The 20,209-nt window shown below is 37.1% G+C and overlaps 3 protein-coding genes across 6 annotated transcripts; 1 reads left to right on the top strand and 2 right to left on the bottom strand.

Annotated features, from left to right (window-relative positions):
* Positions 1–58: 58 nt before the first annotated feature.
* LOC131774303 (serine/threonine-protein kinase PLK1) lies at positions 59–8,990 on the bottom strand. Of its 3 annotated transcripts, XM_066159192.1 has the most exons (12): positions 8,702–8,990; positions 8,238–8,303; positions 7,304–7,447; positions 6,562–6,672; positions 5,940–6,056; positions 5,045–5,262; positions 4,259–4,354; positions 3,364–3,860; positions 2,457–2,775; positions 1,585–1,714; positions 1,217–1,330; positions 59–611 (listed from the first exon to the last, which is right to left on the bottom strand). In XM_066159192.1, the coding sequence occupies exons 1-12, from the start codon at positions 8,756–8,758 to the stop codon at positions 396–398; spliced, it is 2,085 nt and encodes a 694-aa protein (XP_066015289.1). In that variant the 5' UTR covers positions 8,759–8,990; the 3' UTR covers positions 59–395. The 3 variants fall into 3 exon arrangements, with proteins under 3 accessions (XP_066015289.1, XP_058946290.2, XP_058946291.2); XM_059090307.2 differs by lacking the exon at positions 8,238–8,303 and having other exon boundaries at positions 8,702–8,989; XM_059090308.2 differs by lacking the exon at positions 8,238–8,303 and having other exon boundaries at positions 7,304–7,444; positions 8,702–8,989.
* A 497-nt stretch (positions 8,991–9,487) lies between these two features.
* Positions 9,488–16,746, top strand: LOC131774297 (serine/threonine-protein phosphatase 6 regulatory ankyrin repeat subunit A-like). The gene is made up of 6 exons (XM_059090300.2): positions 9,488–9,882; positions 10,772–10,916; positions 11,912–12,208; positions 12,824–13,069; positions 14,475–14,726; positions 15,204–16,746. The coding sequence occupies exons 1-6, from the start codon at positions 9,751–9,753 to the stop codon at positions 15,329–15,331; spliced, it is 1,200 nt and encodes a 399-aa protein (XP_058946283.2). The 5' UTR covers positions 9,488–9,750; the 3' UTR covers positions 15,332–16,746.
* On the bottom strand, positions 16,616–20,133 carry LOC131774298 (cytochrome c oxidase assembly factor 7B-like). Of its 2 annotated transcripts, none has more exons than XM_059090302.2 (3): positions 19,984–20,133; positions 17,924–18,064; positions 16,616–17,157 (listed from the first exon to the last, which is right to left on the bottom strand). In XM_059090302.2, exons 1-3 carry the CDS (start codon positions 20,093–20,095, stop codon positions 16,739–16,741), a joined length of 672 nt encoding a protein of 223 aa, XP_058946285.2. In that variant the 5' UTR covers positions 20,096–20,133; the 3' UTR covers positions 16,616–16,738. The 2 variants fall into 2 exon arrangements, with proteins under 2 accessions (XP_058946285.2, XP_066015230.1); XM_066159133.1 differs by lacking the exon at positions 19,984–20,133 and adding an exon at positions 18,739–19,976.
* Positions 20,134–20,209: the final 76 nt, after the last annotated feature.

Here is a 20,209-nt window from a genome sequence, read left to right as displayed (position 1 = left end):
CGGGCGTTACTTGTTGACCACCATTTGCAGTTAAGTGAAAAAAAAGAAGCAGCAGGACTGCAGTAATAAACACTTCCCTCTTTTATTTCTTCTTTTTAACCAGCAAATTAAAACTTATGTTTCGCTCTTGCTACTAAAGTCTTTTGATGCATGGTAGCTCGTTTTCGAGTTACCCTAAATTAAGCACTAGCCAATTTTGTTGCAGACGCTCTTGCAGTTTCCCATCCATGTTGTGTACATACAAATTTACTGTTTTAAATTATACTCTCTCTAAAGGTTTTGAACTATTATCTTCGTAGCAAATAATTATAAAGAATCTATGATGCATCGGTTCTAAATGTTATCCAACACTGTTTCAACTGATCGAAAGCGTCCTAAGGTTTCTTAGAGGAGTGTCAAGGGTTGTTTTCCTCCTCTACTAAATCGCAGACTTTTTTGAGCACTCTTTTGCAATAACGAAGTCTTTCTATCAATTCTGAAGCACATCCTTGCATGTTAATATCAGACATAACATAAGTTGTCCCCTCTCGCTGCCTGTCGATGTAAATCACTAACACGTCCCTAGGTCCAGGAATAAGAACGATTTTTGTGTGATCATTGAAAAAATTCACCTGTAAAGTAAAAAAAAAGTACTTAATTGAATTTCAGTTAAGACAGTTTAAAACTGTGTCGTTGACAGCTTGTAACAATCATTACATACTTAGTTTAACTTGTAGGGAAACCCGATCACGTAACTGGCGCTAAGAACGGGGAAAACACTTATGTTAATTTGGCCAATTTTCAAACTGAGGGCTTCTGATGCTGCTGATGACAATGGTTCCGAAAAAATTAAGTCGGTCACTCGCCCTGTTTAGCCAATTATCGCTAGCACTATTTCCCATGGTAATATCTCTCAAAATAAGGAAAAAGTTTGAATCACTGATAGGAACGCATTTATCATTAGGTGTATCACTGGTCGAATTACTTAGCTGTCGATCATAGCTGATGTCGAGTTAGGTTGTGTACCGCATTGATCTCTATGTGACAGCCGTCCTGCACGCTTCCAGGATGAGTAATGTCAAAAGTGTAATGCTATATTTCACACAGTTCTTTTCTATCCACGGTTTAGTGACGCGGAAAAGGAGGCCATCACAAGGCGAGTCCTATTGTGGCCTCCACGTTTGCGTTTCGATATCTTTGTAATATTAAGAAAACCGAACAAATTAAGCATACATACCTGTAGAGTTCCGTTGCTAAGATACATCACCATGGTAATATCAGTGCGAAACCAGATGTCAACAAACGGAAAGCTCGGTTGGTCAGTGGATGTGAGGGCCTTTGAATCACCTCCCTGTTGGTTAAAAGATTGCTTTCTTCTTTTTAATAGAACAAAGTATCGATGAATGTACACTCTTCATCTCTTAGTTTTACCGTTCATGTTTGACTTAATGTGTCGCCTGCAAAAGTATAAATCAATCATTGTTATACTATTCATTTTCTTAACCCATCCTCGGCTATCCTCTCTTAATCATTTGTACTCCTAATCAGAGAGAAGCATCTTAAGAATAGAGGACCCGGGTGTACGCAGTGTACCCCGAGCCATACCTTTAAGAGATGTTTTTCCATGTAGTTCGCAAAGAAAGTGAGCAGCATAAACTTTGCCTGTAAGTTCGTCGGCACCGCGGTGGACCGGAACTGACGTATATTGTTTGCTTGGTCACAATAGTGTACAAAACTGTCAGATAAAGCCATAACAAAAGGTTAGCATATTAGAGAGATGCACAATAGATTGACTGAAAAGCTGGCTTTTTAATTAACAACTGCGTACCCGGCTGCCTGACTGACTAACTCATTGACTGAATGACCGCAGAGACTGACTTGCTTCTTCACTAACTGCATGTACTGTCTGTCCGGCTGCCTGACGGACTAACTGACATGTAGACAAATAGACATACAGACTGACCGAATGAGTGACAGACAGACAGACTAGATAATTTGGTTTTATTGACTGAGTTGGAAATATAGATTAACCAATCGTACAGAGTTTCAAAGCTAACGTTTCGAACATTAGCCCTTTGCTAGAGCGAACTCTTTACGGCGGCTAATTTGCATTATCAAGTCAGTTGATAAAACCAAATTATCTTGCTATACATCTCCACCAGAAAATTTCCCCCTCTAGATAGACAGAAAGACTGACGGACAAACAGACCGACCGACTGAATGACTGACTGACTAACTGACTAATTGATTGAGTGAGTGGGTGAGTGGGTGACCAACTGACCGACTGACCGACTGACTGACTATCTAATTCACTAATTGACTGGCTGACAAACTGAGCGATTAACTGACAGACTGACTGACTCATTAGCTGACTAACCGACGGACCTACTTACTGGGTGGCCTAATCACTTACGTTTTAACTGAATCGAATACAATAAAATGAAAGTTGTTGGAATGTTTCTCAGATTGCATCTCACCTTTTATTGGGAGAGATCGCTATCTTACTACAGTCGTTGAACCGAACAGTTACACCTCCATCTGACATCTGGGCTCCGAATCCATACTTGTTACTGTAATCTACCCACTTGGTAACCAGCAAGGACTTAGGAGCATCAGAAGGTAGAATCCCCCCTGATTTTCGCACATTCTCTAATAAGTTAGGAGGGGCCTTTTTCGCACAGGGTCCTGAAGATTTTCCAGCCAGAGTCTTTTGCGGACGTTCTTCGAGACATTCCAGGCAGCTAGAAAGTTTGGACATCATATCCTCGGGGGGAAAGTATGTTGGCCTTCCCTGCCCTAAGAATATGAATATTATTATTAGCTACAAAATTCCCGATCACCGAGAACCTGTCATATTATCATTTACTTTTGTAAACACATTCAAAGTTTCCACATGAATCAGGTGACCACTGGGATATTATTTGCACGACTGATTACGACTGATTACGACTGATTACGACTGATTACGACTGCTAAACACCGACCATTTCAGTGTACAAATCAAAGGTTTGTGACGAAGACACGTGAACGGAGATGAAATTAAGGCTCAGTTAAAAGTCTTATTTTACCCAAATAATAGTACGAGGAAAGCAACGACCAAATCTCGACTTTATCCATCTGATTTGCTTTTAACCCCTAACCTCTAAGAGTGATAATCATCCAATTTCTCTGGACAGTATCACTCTTGAATCAAACATTGTTTAAGTTATGAAAATAAAGGAAATGATTGAGCACTCCAGAATCTCCTGATTGTTAGACAAATTCTCTTCGTTAGTACCATAAAAAATGTATAGAGAACAATACGGGGAATATGCATACTGACGTTAGGGTGTAAAGCTTAAATATATTAAACATGACAAGGACATGATCTTTACAAATCTTCACCTTCTTGTCCAGTGTCTCGAGCACAGCTAGTTCCATAATTTCCACTTAACTCACTCTCTTTTTCACTACTAGAAGATACACTGCATTTTTCTCCTTTTCTTTCCATTTCTGTTAAATCTTTTTCAAGCGACTCTTCTTTCTCGTCCGTAGAAAGTTTCATTTGGCGCGATAAAGTCAATGTTATTTTCTTGATGGCATCTTTTGATATATTCTGATTAGACTCCCTTGTTCTTTCGTATTCAGACCATCTTGGAGAAGTTGTTACTACTGATGCGGGAAGTCTGTTGGGAAAAAATCCCTTTTTGAAAAATTCGTCAGACAGAATGTCGTTAAGGGAGGGCCTGTTAGCCGGGTTCGCTTGAAGCATTTTCCGAATGAGCCTCGCGGCGCTGTCGGAGATACGAGGCGGAATCGTGTATTCGTTGTTCCGTATTCGGCTGTAGGTTTCCTTGAGAGACTTCGTTTCAAAGGGGGGATGTCCAATCAACAACGTGTACCTGTATTAAAAAGAAGGAGGTAACGCCGTTTACTCAAAAGACATTTGGACTGAATCAGTAAGTATTTTCATTATAAAGAGCTTAGATTCTGATTTTCTCCCACAACTTAAAAAGTTTGACAGCGCAAGCCTGTCAAATGCTTCATGATAATATTTTTCTGACCGCCTATAAAAGTTTTTGAATAGCTATGAGATTTATACCTCATACAACTAGGGGTGACCCATATTTAATATCAAAACCGAAACTCCATGTCAAATACATCGACTTTTCAAATGTTGTACGTCTCCTACTCATGCTTAAATTGTTTATTTTCTTATATATACATTGCATCATTAGAATTTGAGAAATGCACCGAGAAACGGTAAATTTTGACTACGGCTACTTCTCAGAAGACTTACATAACGCAACCCAAAGCCCAAGTGTCCACCTCGTAGCTGTGCCCCTCTTTGGACAAAACTTCAGGGGCGATGTAGTTTGGTGTACCGCACATTGTTCTAAAAGTAAAAGAAAATGATGACATGCACTGGCTGGATCAAAGTCTTCCCAATTAAGATTGGCTAAGAAGTATGGTCGATAGGAAAACCAAAAGAGGAACAGCCAGCAACAATTTCATGTATATTGGTATTTTTAAATGTTTATGTGACACATTAGGGCCAAGTAATAATGATGTCATTTTCTTGCAACTTGTCACGCAGCATTGTTGTTTTGCAAATTGAAGAGTTTTTGCCTGCATTTCTCAGCCTTAACGCACAAGAGCCCATGACAATGGTATGATATAAAGGAAGAGCTTCTCTTCGCAAAAATCTGGGTCACGAGAAAAGCAGAAGAAGTGTTATTCGAAGTGAAATACGAGCAGTCTTTTATCGCACTTAGTCCCGCCAGAGTAAAGAATCTTGAAAGTTTGTGCCAAAGTTGAGGCCCAGAAAACCCTTTTTGCCTCTGGCTTACAATTTTGCACATTTGGATACTCGCAGGAAGGTAGAGTATCTCCATACACGTGCACGCCTGTGCGACGAAAATATTCGTGCGTATGTAGCATGTGCACCTTTTGTGTAGCAATCTCTTTGAACGCCGGAAGAGTTGGTCGTTTCTTCAGATCAAGAGCTCTTTTCGTTCAGAACTTAAAACGCCATATTGGATAATTTTGGTTTGAGGCTGTTTTTAGCCAGGATTCTTTTACTTACTTTATTTTATTCTCTCCTTCCTTCAGTCTCACTGCCAGGCCAAAATCTCCCAGCCTCAGTTCCATGTCAGCATTGAGAAAGAAGTTACCGACTTTGATGTCACGATGTATGACCCGTTGGGCGTGCAAATATGAACATGCCTGCACGGCTTGATACATTAGATATCGCACCTCAGGTTCTGTTAATTTTCCACGGTTTTTGAGTGTCTGCACCAAAGACTACAAAAACAATACAATAAAATAAGTAAAGAGCCGTAAATGTTAGAATATTATTCATCGCAATGCTGTCAGGCTGATTGGCTGAAGATAATAAAGCAAAAAAAATCGTAATTTGAATATATTGAAAGAGGTGCTAACAAACAGAACACCGCGTCACTCGGAGGAATATGTACACCTGTTCAAGGCCCCATCGTGGGATTGAGGTACTCTCGGCAATATTTTCACAGGAAAGATATTAATTTATGGAGAAGCTGTTATGCTGCATCAGCAGGCAAGGAAACGTTTCATATGATAATAAACTAGGATTCCATAAAAGGAGTTCTCAATTCACTCTAATTGAGGGTTTGCGATAGATTCGTCAGCTTTTTGCGCGGGTGGCTTACCTATCTTTATCAAGCGACAACTGGTAATAAATTAATTGCTCAGGAAAAATATGTGTATTCTTCTCAATTTCCACCCGATGTCATGTGTGAACCTTGCACCAAATAAATACAAACAAGAGAGGATCATTTCAATTCACCCTCTCTTTATTAAAATGCATTCCTCGCTCAGGGCCAACCACGTAAAAGAGTCACGCCCATGATCAACTAATAGGCATAATATGTTATCGCACCCAAACTCAGGGATCTCATGCTGGCAAAAGTTTTTTACTATTATCGAGAATAATTTACAATCACCTTTCGGCTACAAAGCTCCAGCAGTATGTACACATGTTGATCACCTTCAAAATGTCCATGAAAGCCAACAACGTGTCTCTGCCTGAGACTCTTGTGAAGTTCAATTTCCGTTTCTATCTGAAAAACATATTTCGATTTTAGAAAATTCTCCCTCTAACTTCTTTTTTAGAAACTAGGTTAAAACAATCACATGCGCTTGACTTTGTTGTAATTTCAGTGCAAGTTTAAATCTTACGAGATGAGTCACCCAAAGTTCTACCTCAAGTAAAAAATTAAGGGTGTTTTCAGTTAATTGTTATGTTCCTATGGTAACCTGATTGTTTGAGAAATGATCGTATCTTGTTGAGGAATGGTTAGGAAAATTTCTTTCCAATTTTATGTAAAAAACAAAAACGGGTGGCGACTACTTTCCATCAAGAATTGGTGATCAAAAGAACAAAATCATCAATTCACCAGGTGTTGCAATTCATTGTGCCTTGCGATAAATGTTCATTTGTTAGTAAAGAAGGAGCATGTGTCTTCCTCTTCTTCACAACAACTTTCTCTACGGACAGAGGGTTTGATAAAAATAAAATTGTGGTCCAAATACTTCAACTAGTTATTAATGGACGCGTTCACTCACTTTGTTATATTTGTCAGCGGACCTTGTAAGTTTAGCCTTTGGCACGGCTTTTAGGGCATACACCTTGTTTGTTGACATATCAGTGACTTCATAAACACGAGCGAATCCACCCTGAGTGTTTAAAAGAATATAACGCCATGAGGTTCAGTTTTATGTTGATACAAACCTGTTTTAAAGTTGAGTAACGAAAGCCTGATGAATTCAAAGATATAAAGTTGAAAAGATTCTGAGTAACAATTTTTCCACTAAGATATCATCAGATGTGATCATTTATTGAAATTTGGTTATTCTGTACTTCATAGAAAAAAAAAAACACCTTTCAAAAACAGACATGAGAAAATAGCTTTATTGACAGTCACAATTTATGGTATTGAATAAAACTGCCAAAAAACATGGAACACAAATGGACGGAGAGATAAGTTACAGTTGCAGATTGCGAATTTCAAATAAAAGTAATTGAAACATCGATTCTACTACTAGACGGTTTAAGTGTTCATTCGAGGAATGTCAAAGCTTCTATTTAGGTCAGCTTAGTTTGTGTGCAAATCAGGCAGAGTTTTACATTAAAATTCTAAAATTTACAGATAAAGACTGAGCTATGTTGAAGAGTATCGTCAATTAAGGTGTTGTGTCAATATACCGAAGGCCTGTACCAATCTTTTCTTGTCTTGTTGAAATCAAGGCAAATCTGGCTTTATTATAAGCAAGATAGCAAGATAATTTTCATTTAAACATAGATTACCTTGCCGAGCAATCTTCCGCGAAAGTAGCGTTTCCCATTTCCGTTGTCAATGACTTTTGGTACTTCCGGTAATGGGATGTCTTTAGCTGTTCTTGATTTCTTCACCGATGATCGATCCACAGCTCCTCTATAAACTGCAGGCTGCTGGACATAATTTTTTGCTAACGTTGACATTTTAAAGCAATTACATATATCAAATCTTCACTGCGGGAATTCGTATAAGTTGTGCGCTCTCTTGAGGATAAAGCTGTTTATTTTCACAACGGACTGCTAAGATACCTGCTAATACAGCAATGTGATTGGCTCGTAAAGATTGCACGTATAACCGTCATTGTGTGATGTGAGCGCACATGTTTTGCGCGCTTGAAATTTTGAGCGCGCGCAAGAAACCAGCTAACACCCATAGTTAAAAACGGTGGTTACGCGATCAGATGCCTACTGGACGCATTTGTCTAATAATCCTACATTGTATACAAAGTTTTTAATAAATTTTGGTAGGGGAGAAAAAAGGATTTGCATTCAGATTAGCTACGAGTTTGTTAAATTAGTTCGAATTGCTCATTTGGCGGTTAATATTTTAGGTGAAAATATGCTTCACGGTAATCTAAGCTTAACTTGACTTTTACACGGAAACGAAGTGTAAACTCGCAGGTTAAGAGTTAAACCTAACCCGAATTGCCAGCGAGGGAAATTAAATGTAGACATTCAGAAAAAAAAACTGACCAAATTCGGAAATTTTCGACATGTCACCGTGAGCCTCCAATGCAATTGGAACTTGCAACAAATATATGCTTTTTTTGCATGAAATTGAGTAAACATCTGTGATATCTAGCTGAATTCTAAAGTACTATCTACAGGTATATATGTTTAAAGGCTTGTTCAGCGAACAGCATTTAATTTATCAAACAAGTGGAGAACATTGTTATGTAAATACCACGAATCGTAGGAAGACTGGCAATTTGTGTGTCCATTTTGCATCGGGCCCTCGCTTCCTAGATTGCTATCGGTATAATTAGTATATAAATAATTACAAAAGTGCTTTTGCACTGCTAGAATGCTATCCAGGATTAGCTAGTACCAAGTATTAATTTCCGTAATTCTTGTAAATGTATAAAATCAAATTTCCATACAATTAGTCTAAACTCATCTGTTAACACGCCCAGATTAAGTAAGATAGAACAGGTCCCCGACCATTAGGCTCAGGATATATTTATTTCTTAAAACCTGTACAACATCGTCGGGAGGAAAATGGACAGCGCGCATATTATATCTTGAGACGGCGACGGAGAAAAGAAGAGATTAATAAGGATTATAATGTCAGTTTAAACGAGGCTTTGGCCCTTTTCTTACCCTGGCTGAACACTTTCAAATAATACATCATTTGTGAAGCAATCTTACCTTTAACACTTTATCGTTGTCATTCATACTATCGTTTGTTTCGATTCCTGAATCCATAGCTTATAGCCGTTTAACCACACTTAAATATTGTTTACGGACTACTGAGGAAAAAATTTCCGAATTGAACCGGCTTTACAGTCCTTGTCATCTCATGATCAGCTGTAAACCGAATATTTTCATTGCTTTCCCTTTCAAAATGTCTTTCTTCTCTTGCGATGTTTTAAAGACACGTGCTAATAATTTAAAAATATCGCAAAGGAAGTCTGTGGCGAATTAAAAGGGGAAAATAATTTTCCACGTTTCAACGCAAGGCTGAATCTTGGAAGCCGAAAATAAGAAACTTTTTTTGTCACCAGCAACCACCAGTTGGATCGGTTATGACGTCAGCAAAAGATTTCCAAGATCAGTTTTGAGCGAGTATCGTAGTATGTTGTTTGAAAGATCACATCAAGGTCAAATTTCTTCAACATGGTACTCATTGAACCGCGTTGGTAGAAATGAAGTGAGATTAGAGAAAAGTAAAAAATAAAGGGTAGAAAAAGTAAGAAGAAGGAATGGAAGACTTTTATTTTAACCCTTCTAAAGTTTTCGGGTAAGTCCCAATTTCTCAAGCCTAAGGGGCAAATAATGACCTCTAAGATATGCCTTACACAAAGGAAGCCTTTAGTTAGGTAGTATGAGCCACATGTTGGCCTGCGGATGACAAAGGCTGTCATCAATTTCTGTATGTATGCAGCAGTAAACTGAGCCACCTTTAATCTTGTTCCTAATAAGGATAATTTCCCTTGTAGTTCTCTTTGTCTGAGGGTGAAGTCATCCAGCAATTTAGTTTTACTACAATTGTTTACAAAGTAGAGGAATTTTTCTAAGTGGAAAGCCAACAGAGGTGTGAATGACAAAGCAATACAGATTCTAGCGGGATAAAAAAATTGTTTCCTAATATGGGCATGACATTACCGATTTGAAGCAATGGTGGATAACATCTAAAACGAATTATAAAACTCTTTTCTTTCGAACGGAAACTTTGAACGAAGTTCAATTCGAAAATTATGGATGGAGAAGGTGACGATTTGATGAGGCCTCCTCCTCCCCCTCGACCTCTTAATGTTATGCTAGCAAATCCACGAGAAAATGGAGTTCTAGAATTTCTGGCAGCAATACGTGAGGGAAATTTGGACGAAGTAAGAATCTCAACATTGGGTGTAACATTATGTCCATTGTTTATTTTGAAACAGTACTAACAGATAGTAAGTCGACAATAAGCTCACATGGATCAGAATGCATCATATTTTCGGTGTTATGCTGCAACAGGGAATCGTGTCTTTAATTCAGCATGCTTACAGTTAGCCACCTAAAAGCTTTCCAGAGCTTGTTCGGTTAGCACCAACAGTAATACAAATACTCAAAGTGAGGTGTGTTACGAGATGACTCATATTAGGTAGACAAATACGTGGTACGCCTTTAGGTGTGATTTTAATTTTGACTCATATCACATGGTGTGACCCGCATCAAAACCGTTACTCCTGTCCTTTAGAAGGGGAGAGGGTATTCCCCCTATTTGAGTTGGTTTGGACAGTGCAACCCACAGATGGAGCTTTTTAGCTGTTTCGGTCTGAAAACAGATCTAGATTTTGACTTAGAGTTGGATTTATAGCAACCACAAGAACATTTTTAATGGTGTGTCTTTTTTAACTCCAAAATAAAAGTTAGAAGAGAGAAGTAACCAATAAGTAAAATTTGAGAAGAATCTTGCCAATTTTTGACTTCACACCACTGATGCAAAACTTAGTTATACTATACCAAGGATTCATGACTTTGCAAACCAAATACATATTTCACAAGTCAGGATTTATTGTTTTTGGGGCTGAGGTCTTAAGTCCTAACACTCAGTGAAATAAAGGAATTGAATATTTGACTTGTTGCAGTGACCTCTGAGATGTATGTGTACTTGTGATTATATAGGCAACTAGTGCTGAGTGTATTATTTTTAGGATATCTGTGAGAGTGATACCTGTACTATTTGTATCCTTTTGAGATTGTTATTTGTATCTTTATCAAATGCTCTATCAGGCAAAGACTATTTTTGATGCCAAGAACCTAAATCCCAATGTGACAGGGAGCCAAGGAGGGACTGCTCTACATCATGCTGCCAGGGGTGGATACATGGCATGTGTCACATTCTTACTTGATGCAGGAGCAGATGTCAATGTTAAAGGTAACCTTAAGTTTTTGTTGTGGAATGGTGCTCCATAAGGCATTGGTTAAAAGGGTTCCTGTATGATTTTGTTTCTTGTAGTTAATTCAAGGGGTTACCTGTAATCAGCTTGGAGCCTTAACTAGGAACATTCAGATGCTTTTCTGGTTTTTGTTTTGTTTTATAACTCCCCTCTCCTCCAATTGATTTCTTTAGTTTGTGAATGTTGCTTGTAAAAAAGCCTAATCAAATGACTTGAGCTAGTTTTTGTTTCTCTTGGGCACTTTTTTAAATTGATAAATTGAAAAAAGTATGCAGTCTTCTAATTGGCTGAAAATGATATTTTTCATGTAACATGAGTGTAAAGTTATAACACCAGTGCAAAGTTGTAACACAAGTGCAAATTACAAATAGTGGGTGCACTATTAATATTTTGTCTGTTTTTACTCTCTGTGATGCTGTTTTTACTGGCCCAGTATGGGCTTGTGCAATTTTGTTGTCTTTGAAATATTTTCTCATATATTTACACCAAATTGCACTTGAAATCATGTATTGCTTCTTCTAATTTTACTTGCTATGATTCAGTTCAAGCCAAGTAGTTATGTTAATACTAACAAGCTAGAATGAGCAGTGAGCATTGTGCCATGAATTATTTGAAAGCAGCCACTTTGTACTACTTGTCCTCTTTTTCATCACACAAAACTTGTTAGGGCAGTCTTTGCCAAGTTTTCCTGATTTACAGCTGTAGAGTACATTAAACAACTTATTACTTAACCTTCTTCATTTTCCCTGTAGGTTCCAGTTACCTTGTTTCATTTGTACGTTGATAATTTTTAGCACATAAATGTTTTTAAAGGTGATCATAGTCTAAGTCCTACAAACACTGATGGCAAAGAAAGTGCTACAGAGTGCAAGGCTTTCACAAGAGATATCCCTCTTGTTATCTTTTTGTGAAATTTATTAATTAAAAATTGCTTTAATCATAGTTAATTTATAAAATGTTTTTTAATAAACAGAGCATCGGAGGAAGCTCCCCATTCATGTAGCTGCTTCAACTGGTCATCTTGACATCGTGAAGATTCTTTTACAAGCTGGTTCATCTTTAGATGATGTGGACAAATTTGGACGATCACCACTTATGTGGGCAGTGACTGGCAGATATGTTGATATTGTTAAAGTTTTACTTCAAGCTGGGGCGTCTGTGACCTCTCAAGGAAACTGGCATGCACTTCATGAGGCCTGTAAAGCTGGTTTTGCAGAACTGGTACAAGTATTAATAGAGGCTGGTGCACCAGTTAATAATCCCACTCACTGTAAGTGATTGTTCAAAAACAGGGTCACTATAAAGCTTCGATCACCATAATCAATCAGTGGTAACTGAGTGTAGTGTGGGAAGTGGGGGCTTACTGATAGACCTCTTGGGAAGTATAATGAGACAAGATAAAGACTCATTTTATTCACCTGTTGTTTTATGAGGTTCTAGCAGGTAATATTACAGATTTTCTGGCCAGAACATATTAAATGAAGAGAAAGGTCAAAAGGAATATATCTAACTACAAATTTCATGCAACCTGTTCAGGGTTAGAAACCTATCAGCTGTCAGAACATTTGCACTGGTTACTTTGTGAATTCTGATCAAAGAGGGAAAAGGATTATTTTTGAACTGACTCGACATCAATGTCTGACAAAAAAAAATACTTAGTCTAATATGTTCCAGAATACTTGAAATTATGTCTCAGAGAGAGTCAAATTTCCTATTCCCCAAACCCCTACAAAGGCCTGTTGGTTTGTAACATGCCATTCTTGCTACGTGAGTATAATTCAGTTCAGCTGGCTTCTCAGTTCAGATCCTATATCTGTTGCTAACATTTCCAAATTACAACCCTGTTGTTGTACTTGAGCTATATTTGTTTTGTGCTTGAAAGTAGATTCTGGTGGAGCACCTTGGTCACCTCTTCATATTGCTGTTCGTCAGGGACACTTAGATTGTGTCAAGTTACTAATACAGGCTGGTGCTGATGTGAACAGTGTCAATGCTGGCAAGCATACCCCTCTACATGAGGCTGCATATAGAGGTTATGATGCTGTATTATGTGAGCTTCTCACCCGGGGTGCGGACCCACATGCCAAGAGTAATCAAAGAAGGAGTCCCCTTCATGAAGCTTGTATGCAAGGTATACATCTAACAGTCTTTCTTTATTCAAAAATCATTAACATGCCATGCAAACTTGGCTGAATTCAGTGATCAGTGATGCTTTAACTTAACTGAAAGGTGTTGTGAGTAACAACTAAAGAGGTAACATGAAATTAAACAGTTCCTCCTGAAGATGTGACTTCCTTGAAAGAATTGACTTTAACTAGCAGCTACTAATTAAAAGAAACTACCTGCCTCTAGAGGAATTATCCCTTTTAACAAAAAATAAGAAAGTGCATAATACATATAACAATCTAATATCTGAACTGTTTATAAGTTTCTTTACTTATTTATTCAATTAAGATTTTGAATTTACCATAATATTATTGATGCAAAACTTTGGATAAAGATAGTAAATATTTTTCCTAAACTAACCCTTTAAGTGTCCTGTCATTGCCATGTGATTCTACCAGTTTTGTTACTATCAGGTAGCAATTTCTCTTAACCTGACCTTTAACCCCCAAGAGTGACTTGGGGCTAATTTCCCTGACTTTACCATATCCCAGAATCAAACATTAAGATCAAGTGAATAAAGGAAAATGATCACCAACTACAAAAACTCTAGATGGTTTTACAAATTCTCTTATATATAGAGATCAATATATATATATATGTATATATATATATATATATATATATCAGAGAACAGTATGGAGAATATGCATAATGATGTTAGGGTGTGAGGGGTTAAGTTGCAATCCTCCAAAAATAGCAGTAGATAAGGGTGCTTTACTACAAATTCAACATACCATAAAAACCCGCAGATAAGCCGCACCCACAGGTAAGCCGTACCCGCAGATAAGCTGCACCCTGAATTTAGCAGCTCAAATTTTGGAAAAAAAGTTTTTTGAAAGAAATCAAAAGAAATCCAAAGTCAAGTCTTGTGAAGTCTCCTTCATCCACTGTTCGTCGAATGTAAACTCACCATTTACATTGCAACGGAAAATACTTCAAATTCTTACCCACAATTTTAGCTCTTTAAGATAATGAACATCGTTACTACCAACTTTGAAATATGATTGATCTTTTTCTGGTATTTGTTGATAGGAATTTCGTAGGTCAATACGGTTTTTCCATAGGTTTTTGCATTACAACAAGACCGTAAGTGGAACATTCGAAACTTAGTAACCAGGCATTAGATCGGACGTGAAAATGGAAAACGTTCCCGCAGATAAGCTGCACTCCCAATTTCGAGCGACGATTTTTGTAAAAAAGGTGTGGCTCATCTGTGGGTTTTTATTGATATACACATGATATGTACATTGATATTTTCTTTTGAAATATTATGCTATACCAGGTTGTGATTTAGACATTCCATAGCAACATTTCTGGCGGCATTTTTTAAAAGTCCAGGGAGGCATAAAAAACACTCTTTGCACTTCTAGGTAAAGTGAAAGTTGCTGTAATGCTTTTGGATATAGGCAGTAAGGTCAATGCTACTGACTTAGTTAGAGACACACCTCTTCACTTAACACTGCGAGCCAATCACGCCCACGACATTGCTGTCCAGTTAACAAGTATTCTCCTTCAGTATGGAGCATCACCAACTCTTCTTGGACGGGATGATGACATGCCTCTTGATATAGCAAGGCTATCTGGGCAAAGTTACTGTTTAGAATTGTTGGAAATAGCTCTGGGTAAGAAATGTAGGGCAATTTTAACTTTTTAACTGATGCAGGTGTAATTTTCATTGGCAGCATGTGTTGCTTTTTTGCAAAGATTTAGTCCTACAAACTTCTTTTTTCTACAAGTCTTCGTTTATTGCTCAATTGAAAGACATTGAAATACTGATCAAAATGCCACTGATGTCATCCTTGACATGACTCTGAAAAGCCCTCCAAGGAAAAGCACAAAAATCTATGTTATCTTAACAATCTATGTGTACATACCCTTTGCCTGTTACCCTTCTTAGAGTAGCACAGTCAGATGAATTTTCAATCATTGTGAAGTCAAACTATTTATGTAACACAATTCATCATGATTTTCTTTTTTTGACATTTTGGCTTATTAGCAAACAAGCTTTCCTGTGAAAGTCTGTTCAGTCTGCAGAATTATTCTTGACTGGGAATTTTTAGAAAGTTGCTAATGAATAATATTGTGCCTCCTTGTTGCAGAAATGCCACAGCCGCTAATTCAGATATGTAAAGTTACACTGAGGAAACAATTTGCTTGTCATTGGGACCTTATCCAGGAACTTCCTCTACCATTAACATTAAAATGTTTTCTTATAAAAGAATACTAACTCTTGAACTTTATTCATAGAGAATCATTAGCTTTACAGTGTTGTTGTAAATAACATTTTTAAATTTGGAATGGTCAGTGAGTCTCTTCAAGGAAAAAAAAGACTACAGGGGCTAAAAGATAATGATAGTAAATTCTATCATGATAATTCTGTAAGAATAAATTATTCTTCATGCAGTACTGGGCTTGTTTTACCAAGGTACTGCTAGCCTGACAGCTCATATTAAGCTTTTTTGTTTTCAATCAAGATGGGGTTTCTAAAAGTTTTGAAAATTTGACTGTTTAGGGTGCCAGAACCTGCTTCTCTATGCTTTAAATTTGGATTTTAAGATATAACCTCAGCTAATATTTTCAAGAAATGGGTCTTTGGTCCACTAATGTAACCGAAAAAAACCAGCTTTAATATACAAGAAATATTTAATAGAGAAGTGATGGTCTGTAATGCTGCTGCAATTTTGAAATTGATGCAACCATTATTGTCAGACCATCAGATCCTCCATACTGAATAATCCATGTTTTGCTCTTGTCACTGTTGGTGTGATGCATTAGTTGAGAATGATTTTTTTTACTAGTTGAATCAACAATTCCTATTAACAGTGAAAATTCAAAACTAAGCACAAGAAGACAGTGGAATCAGTATTTAGTGGTATGTTATTGTGTTGTGACTATTTTGTAATTTAAGTGAAATATCACTTGAGGGGTCAAATTTATGTAAAGAAATTTTTTTTTTTTTGGAGGGGGGGTTCATCGGGAGTTTTAACATATTTGTGGAGGGAGATATCAAAGGAAAAAGTCACACCACTGGGGTACATTTGTTAGATGCAAAAACAAATTATTTTACCTCTTAGTGTGAGTGCAACTATTGGTCAATTTAGCAATTTAGTTTTTGATTTTAACCTAGAGGTAAAATAAATTCCTTACTGAGTAAACCTCATTTTCTTGATCCATGCTGTTAGTTATGGAACCTTGTTTTTCTGCCTGGATTTATAGCCTGTGCTCTTCATGCCTGAGTTATAATTCCACATGGACAAAAACGTTTCTTGTAAATTGCAGTACTGACCTTAAATTGGTTAGTAAAAGATATGAATGACAGGCATGAGATAACTGTGGTTGGAGATATTAACACTTTACTGTCAGTAGCAACACTTTTATTAGTAATTACGTTTGAAAAGACTTCTAGCTGCTACAATGTAGTGGTAACTTGCAAGGTTGGATGAAATACTCTACATGTAACTGAACATTTCATTAGCAAGTAATTCAGGTCAACTTTCTTACAACCAGCCTCTAATAATTCATCTTTTTATTCATATTTAAAATGTCCTCCCAGATGTTTTAGTCTTGTGATAATGCATTGATGTAGAGGAGAAATTACAAGTTTGCTGCAGTTACATTGGCAATAAAATTTGTCTCAAGAAATTGGTGTGCTGTCTTGACCAGAGTACAACTTTGCAAGTCTCTTAAATTTCTCTGCTTCTTGTGGATTCTTCTCCACCCCATCACCCAAAGTATACATTCGACTGACGTTGACACATCCCCATGGGTGTGACATCTCACAGCTTTTTAAGGATAGTTCAAAAGCTTTTTTCATGTCTTTTGGGATGCCATCTTTTCCAGTGAGATAGATTGCACTTAAATTGAAGCAACCATTCCTATGTCCATAGTCACAGGCTTTGGTAAAGAGTTCTATTGCCTTTGGCAAATCCTTTTCTATGGTGGATCCTTTGACTCCTTTTTGATACATGAGTCCAGCATTATTGCAAGCTCCTGGAGACTTCTTTGCACAACTTTCTTGAAACAAGCTCATTGCTTTTTCAGGATCTTTGAATTCTTGTAACAAAAAAGAAAACAAAAAAAGAAAAAAAAAAGGAAAAAATTCAATGAATAAAATTTAACACACAATACATTTCCTTTAATTTCAATTTGCCATTGAAGAAGTTAATGTTTCCTTCATCAGAATTGTTAAAGGTGAATTCTGTGGCATCAGAAGGTGTGATGACATGGTGGAGGGTACTGATTCATAAAGAAAGTAATGTGAAGTGTAAGTACTATTGAAAGGAGGTATCGTATTTGTTTGGCTATAAGGAAAAAGATTTTTCATAAAAAATTTACTTTTTCATCCTCAACATGTTATAACCTCAGGGTGCAACTAGCAGTTGAATGTTTTCAAGCAAAGAAAAAGATATAAATTCAATGAAGGTGTGAATGATGTTTATACACATGCACACTGATCTTTAAGTTTGTTTCCTTCAAGGTCTGAGTTGTATATTGTTGAGAGGTGACTTTTTTCTTTTGTCACTAAAGGTGCTAAATTTTTTCTTCTGTTAACATGTATCAAGAGGCCATACTTAGTGAGTCTGAAAATAAAAGTATATTGGAAAGAAACCTTGACAGAAATATTTACCCTTTGTTTAGGTTGCATCTTATACCCAAAAATTGTACTGAAATTTTCATTTTTTGACTTGCCACAATAAAGTGAATGATGTGTTCTTTAAGCAAGTGCCTCTTAAAACTGAACAAATATTGCAATTTTTCAAAACACAATTACTGACAAAGTTATCTAAATGTTAACCTCAAGAAAAATTGAACCACTTACTCTTGTTGGTCAAATAAAGGTTTCCTAAGGCCAAGCAACTTTCATTAAAATCAAGCTCTTTACAAGTGTGTTCATAGAGTTCCTTTGCTTTATCAATATCCATTTCAATTGAAGCATAAAACTCAGCAAGTATGTGGCAAGCTACAATGAATAGAAAAGAAAAGACCTTGAAAAAAACAAACACATTATGTGTGATATCACATTAACAGGTGCCCACACAGAGAGACAGAAAGATTGTAAATCAAACTAGTTGAGGTTATCATATAATACAGTGAGCCAATTGACAGTTGTTGAAGCAAGAAAAAAAAAGGAAGGAACCTATGGTGATTCCTTTTTCTTTTTGAGGAGGGGAGGTGAGGGGGTGGGGGGCACTGGACTTCCGTAGGTCATAAAAAACCTTTAATACAAAATAGGTATCTATAGAATTTGAGAGAGCAATAATTATAGTTAGGTTTGTATAAATGCATGCTACCATTAGTTGAAAGAGCGGTGTGCTATCAGAGTACAAAATATGGAGCTGACCTAAAGCTGTCACACCATCTGCCAATTTGTACTACTTATGTCCAACCATTTCCTGGACTTCTCTTTAGCTTTCTTTCATTAATTGAAAGTCAAATTTTGCAACAAAGTGAATAGATGAACAAAAAAAGGTTTGTAAACATTCCAAGTGCTGTAATTGATGTTACTGTAATTTGCATAGAGATGAAAATCCTTCAAGAGAAGACAAAATGGACAGTCTGCATTTTAAAGTTTCACACTCAGTTAGATTACAAGCTTACGTACGCTAATAAAAATCAAACAGAGATAACACTCACATAGTATAAAAGTTTTCTGTTCAAATGTTAAACAGAACAAAGCAGGAATGATGAAAAATATAGCCAAACTAACATAACTGTTAAGATTCATCAAATCATGATGGTGTCAGTGTGACTGCAGTCATGCTGAGGTCCATCGCATCTAGCTCCTCATAGCAATCATCGCAGCTGAGAAAGCCTCAGAAATTACATTGGCTGCCCTTCAAGTGAACAACTAAGAGCTTGCTCTGATATTCTTTCCAAATCATTGAGTGGAAGGCCACAATGGTCACAGCAGCCAAGTTCTATAGCACTGTCATCCAGAGCAATTTTCCTGTTCCTGTGAATTTGGCTGTTGTTTATTCACAAAACACACCCCTTGGCAGTTTATTTATCATGTGAAAAAGCTTTCGTGTTTTTACAAGCCACAACTTTCCACTTACTTTCAGATTCTGTAAAAACACTAACTAATTTGCAGGATGCGTTTATTTCAATTTGCTGAATTATTACAGTTTGTGAACTACTGCAGATTGTGGACTTTGATGGTTTGACATTTTTGACAGCTTCAGTCTTGTTCAACCAATCAGATTATTTGAAACATTTTCTGATTGGCTTGTTGTAACATACTTTAAGAGAGTATTGTGCATGCTGATGACACAGTTGTTTGCTTTGGAAATAAAGTTTGTTTTGAAAATTGAAAGTAATATGCAAGAGGAATTTTACAGATTCTTTCTTAAAAAGCCAAGTAGAGAAGCCTTGACTGTACTCGGTTCTACTGTAAAGCACGCAGGAAGCTGCTAGAGCACTCAACTTCATCTCGTGTATCTCCTCACACTTCTTCCGTGCTCTAGCTGCTTCCTGTGCACTTTATAACTGAACAGAGCACAATCAAGGCTTCTAAATTTTTCACATGAAAGGACCATTGCCTTGATAGCAAGACTTACTACGAAAAAAAAATCACTCCCTCTACCTGTCTCGTAATAAATTGCTAAGTAACAATCATAGTAAAACACTCATTTCAGTATTTGTTTCCTTCAATTATTCTTTCCTACATCCACATATCTTTTTTTTTTCACGCAATTTTACAACAGTAACTGGCTAGATTGTCCAACACCTGTCTATATGCGATTTTTATTGCATCTCCCGCAGTTCCATAGTCCCACAATTATCTTCGTTAACCCGAGGACAGTTTCAACCTTGCCAAGAAGTCGATGATCGAATCTACACATTATGTAACCCACTATTGGTGCTAACCAACCAACTTACACTCTTTCTTTTTGGAACCATAACACTCATGCTTGTAGAGATCGCGTAGTTGTTGACCATACTCTTCAGTAGCTTTTGTTACTTTGTCTTCTGTAGAAAGACCAAAAGACATCTTCACGAGCCTCTGAATAAAATAAAGTTAGCGGAAACTTCCAGTATCAACTTTGGGCGCGTGCGCGTACACTTTTTCAAACTATCCACTGGCTCACTTGATCGAGAGCTGAGG

This window comes from Pocillopora verrucosa, chromosome 12, assembly GCF_036669915.1.
Source record: "Pocillopora verrucosa isolate sample1 chromosome 12, ASM3666991v2, whole genome shotgun sequence".
Taxonomy (NCBI): domain Eukaryota; kingdom Metazoa; phylum Cnidaria; class Anthozoa; order Scleractinia; family Pocilloporidae; genus Pocillopora; species Pocillopora verrucosa.
Note: the sequence above shows the minus strand (reverse complement) of the source record. Positions and strands in the feature narration are given on the sequence as shown.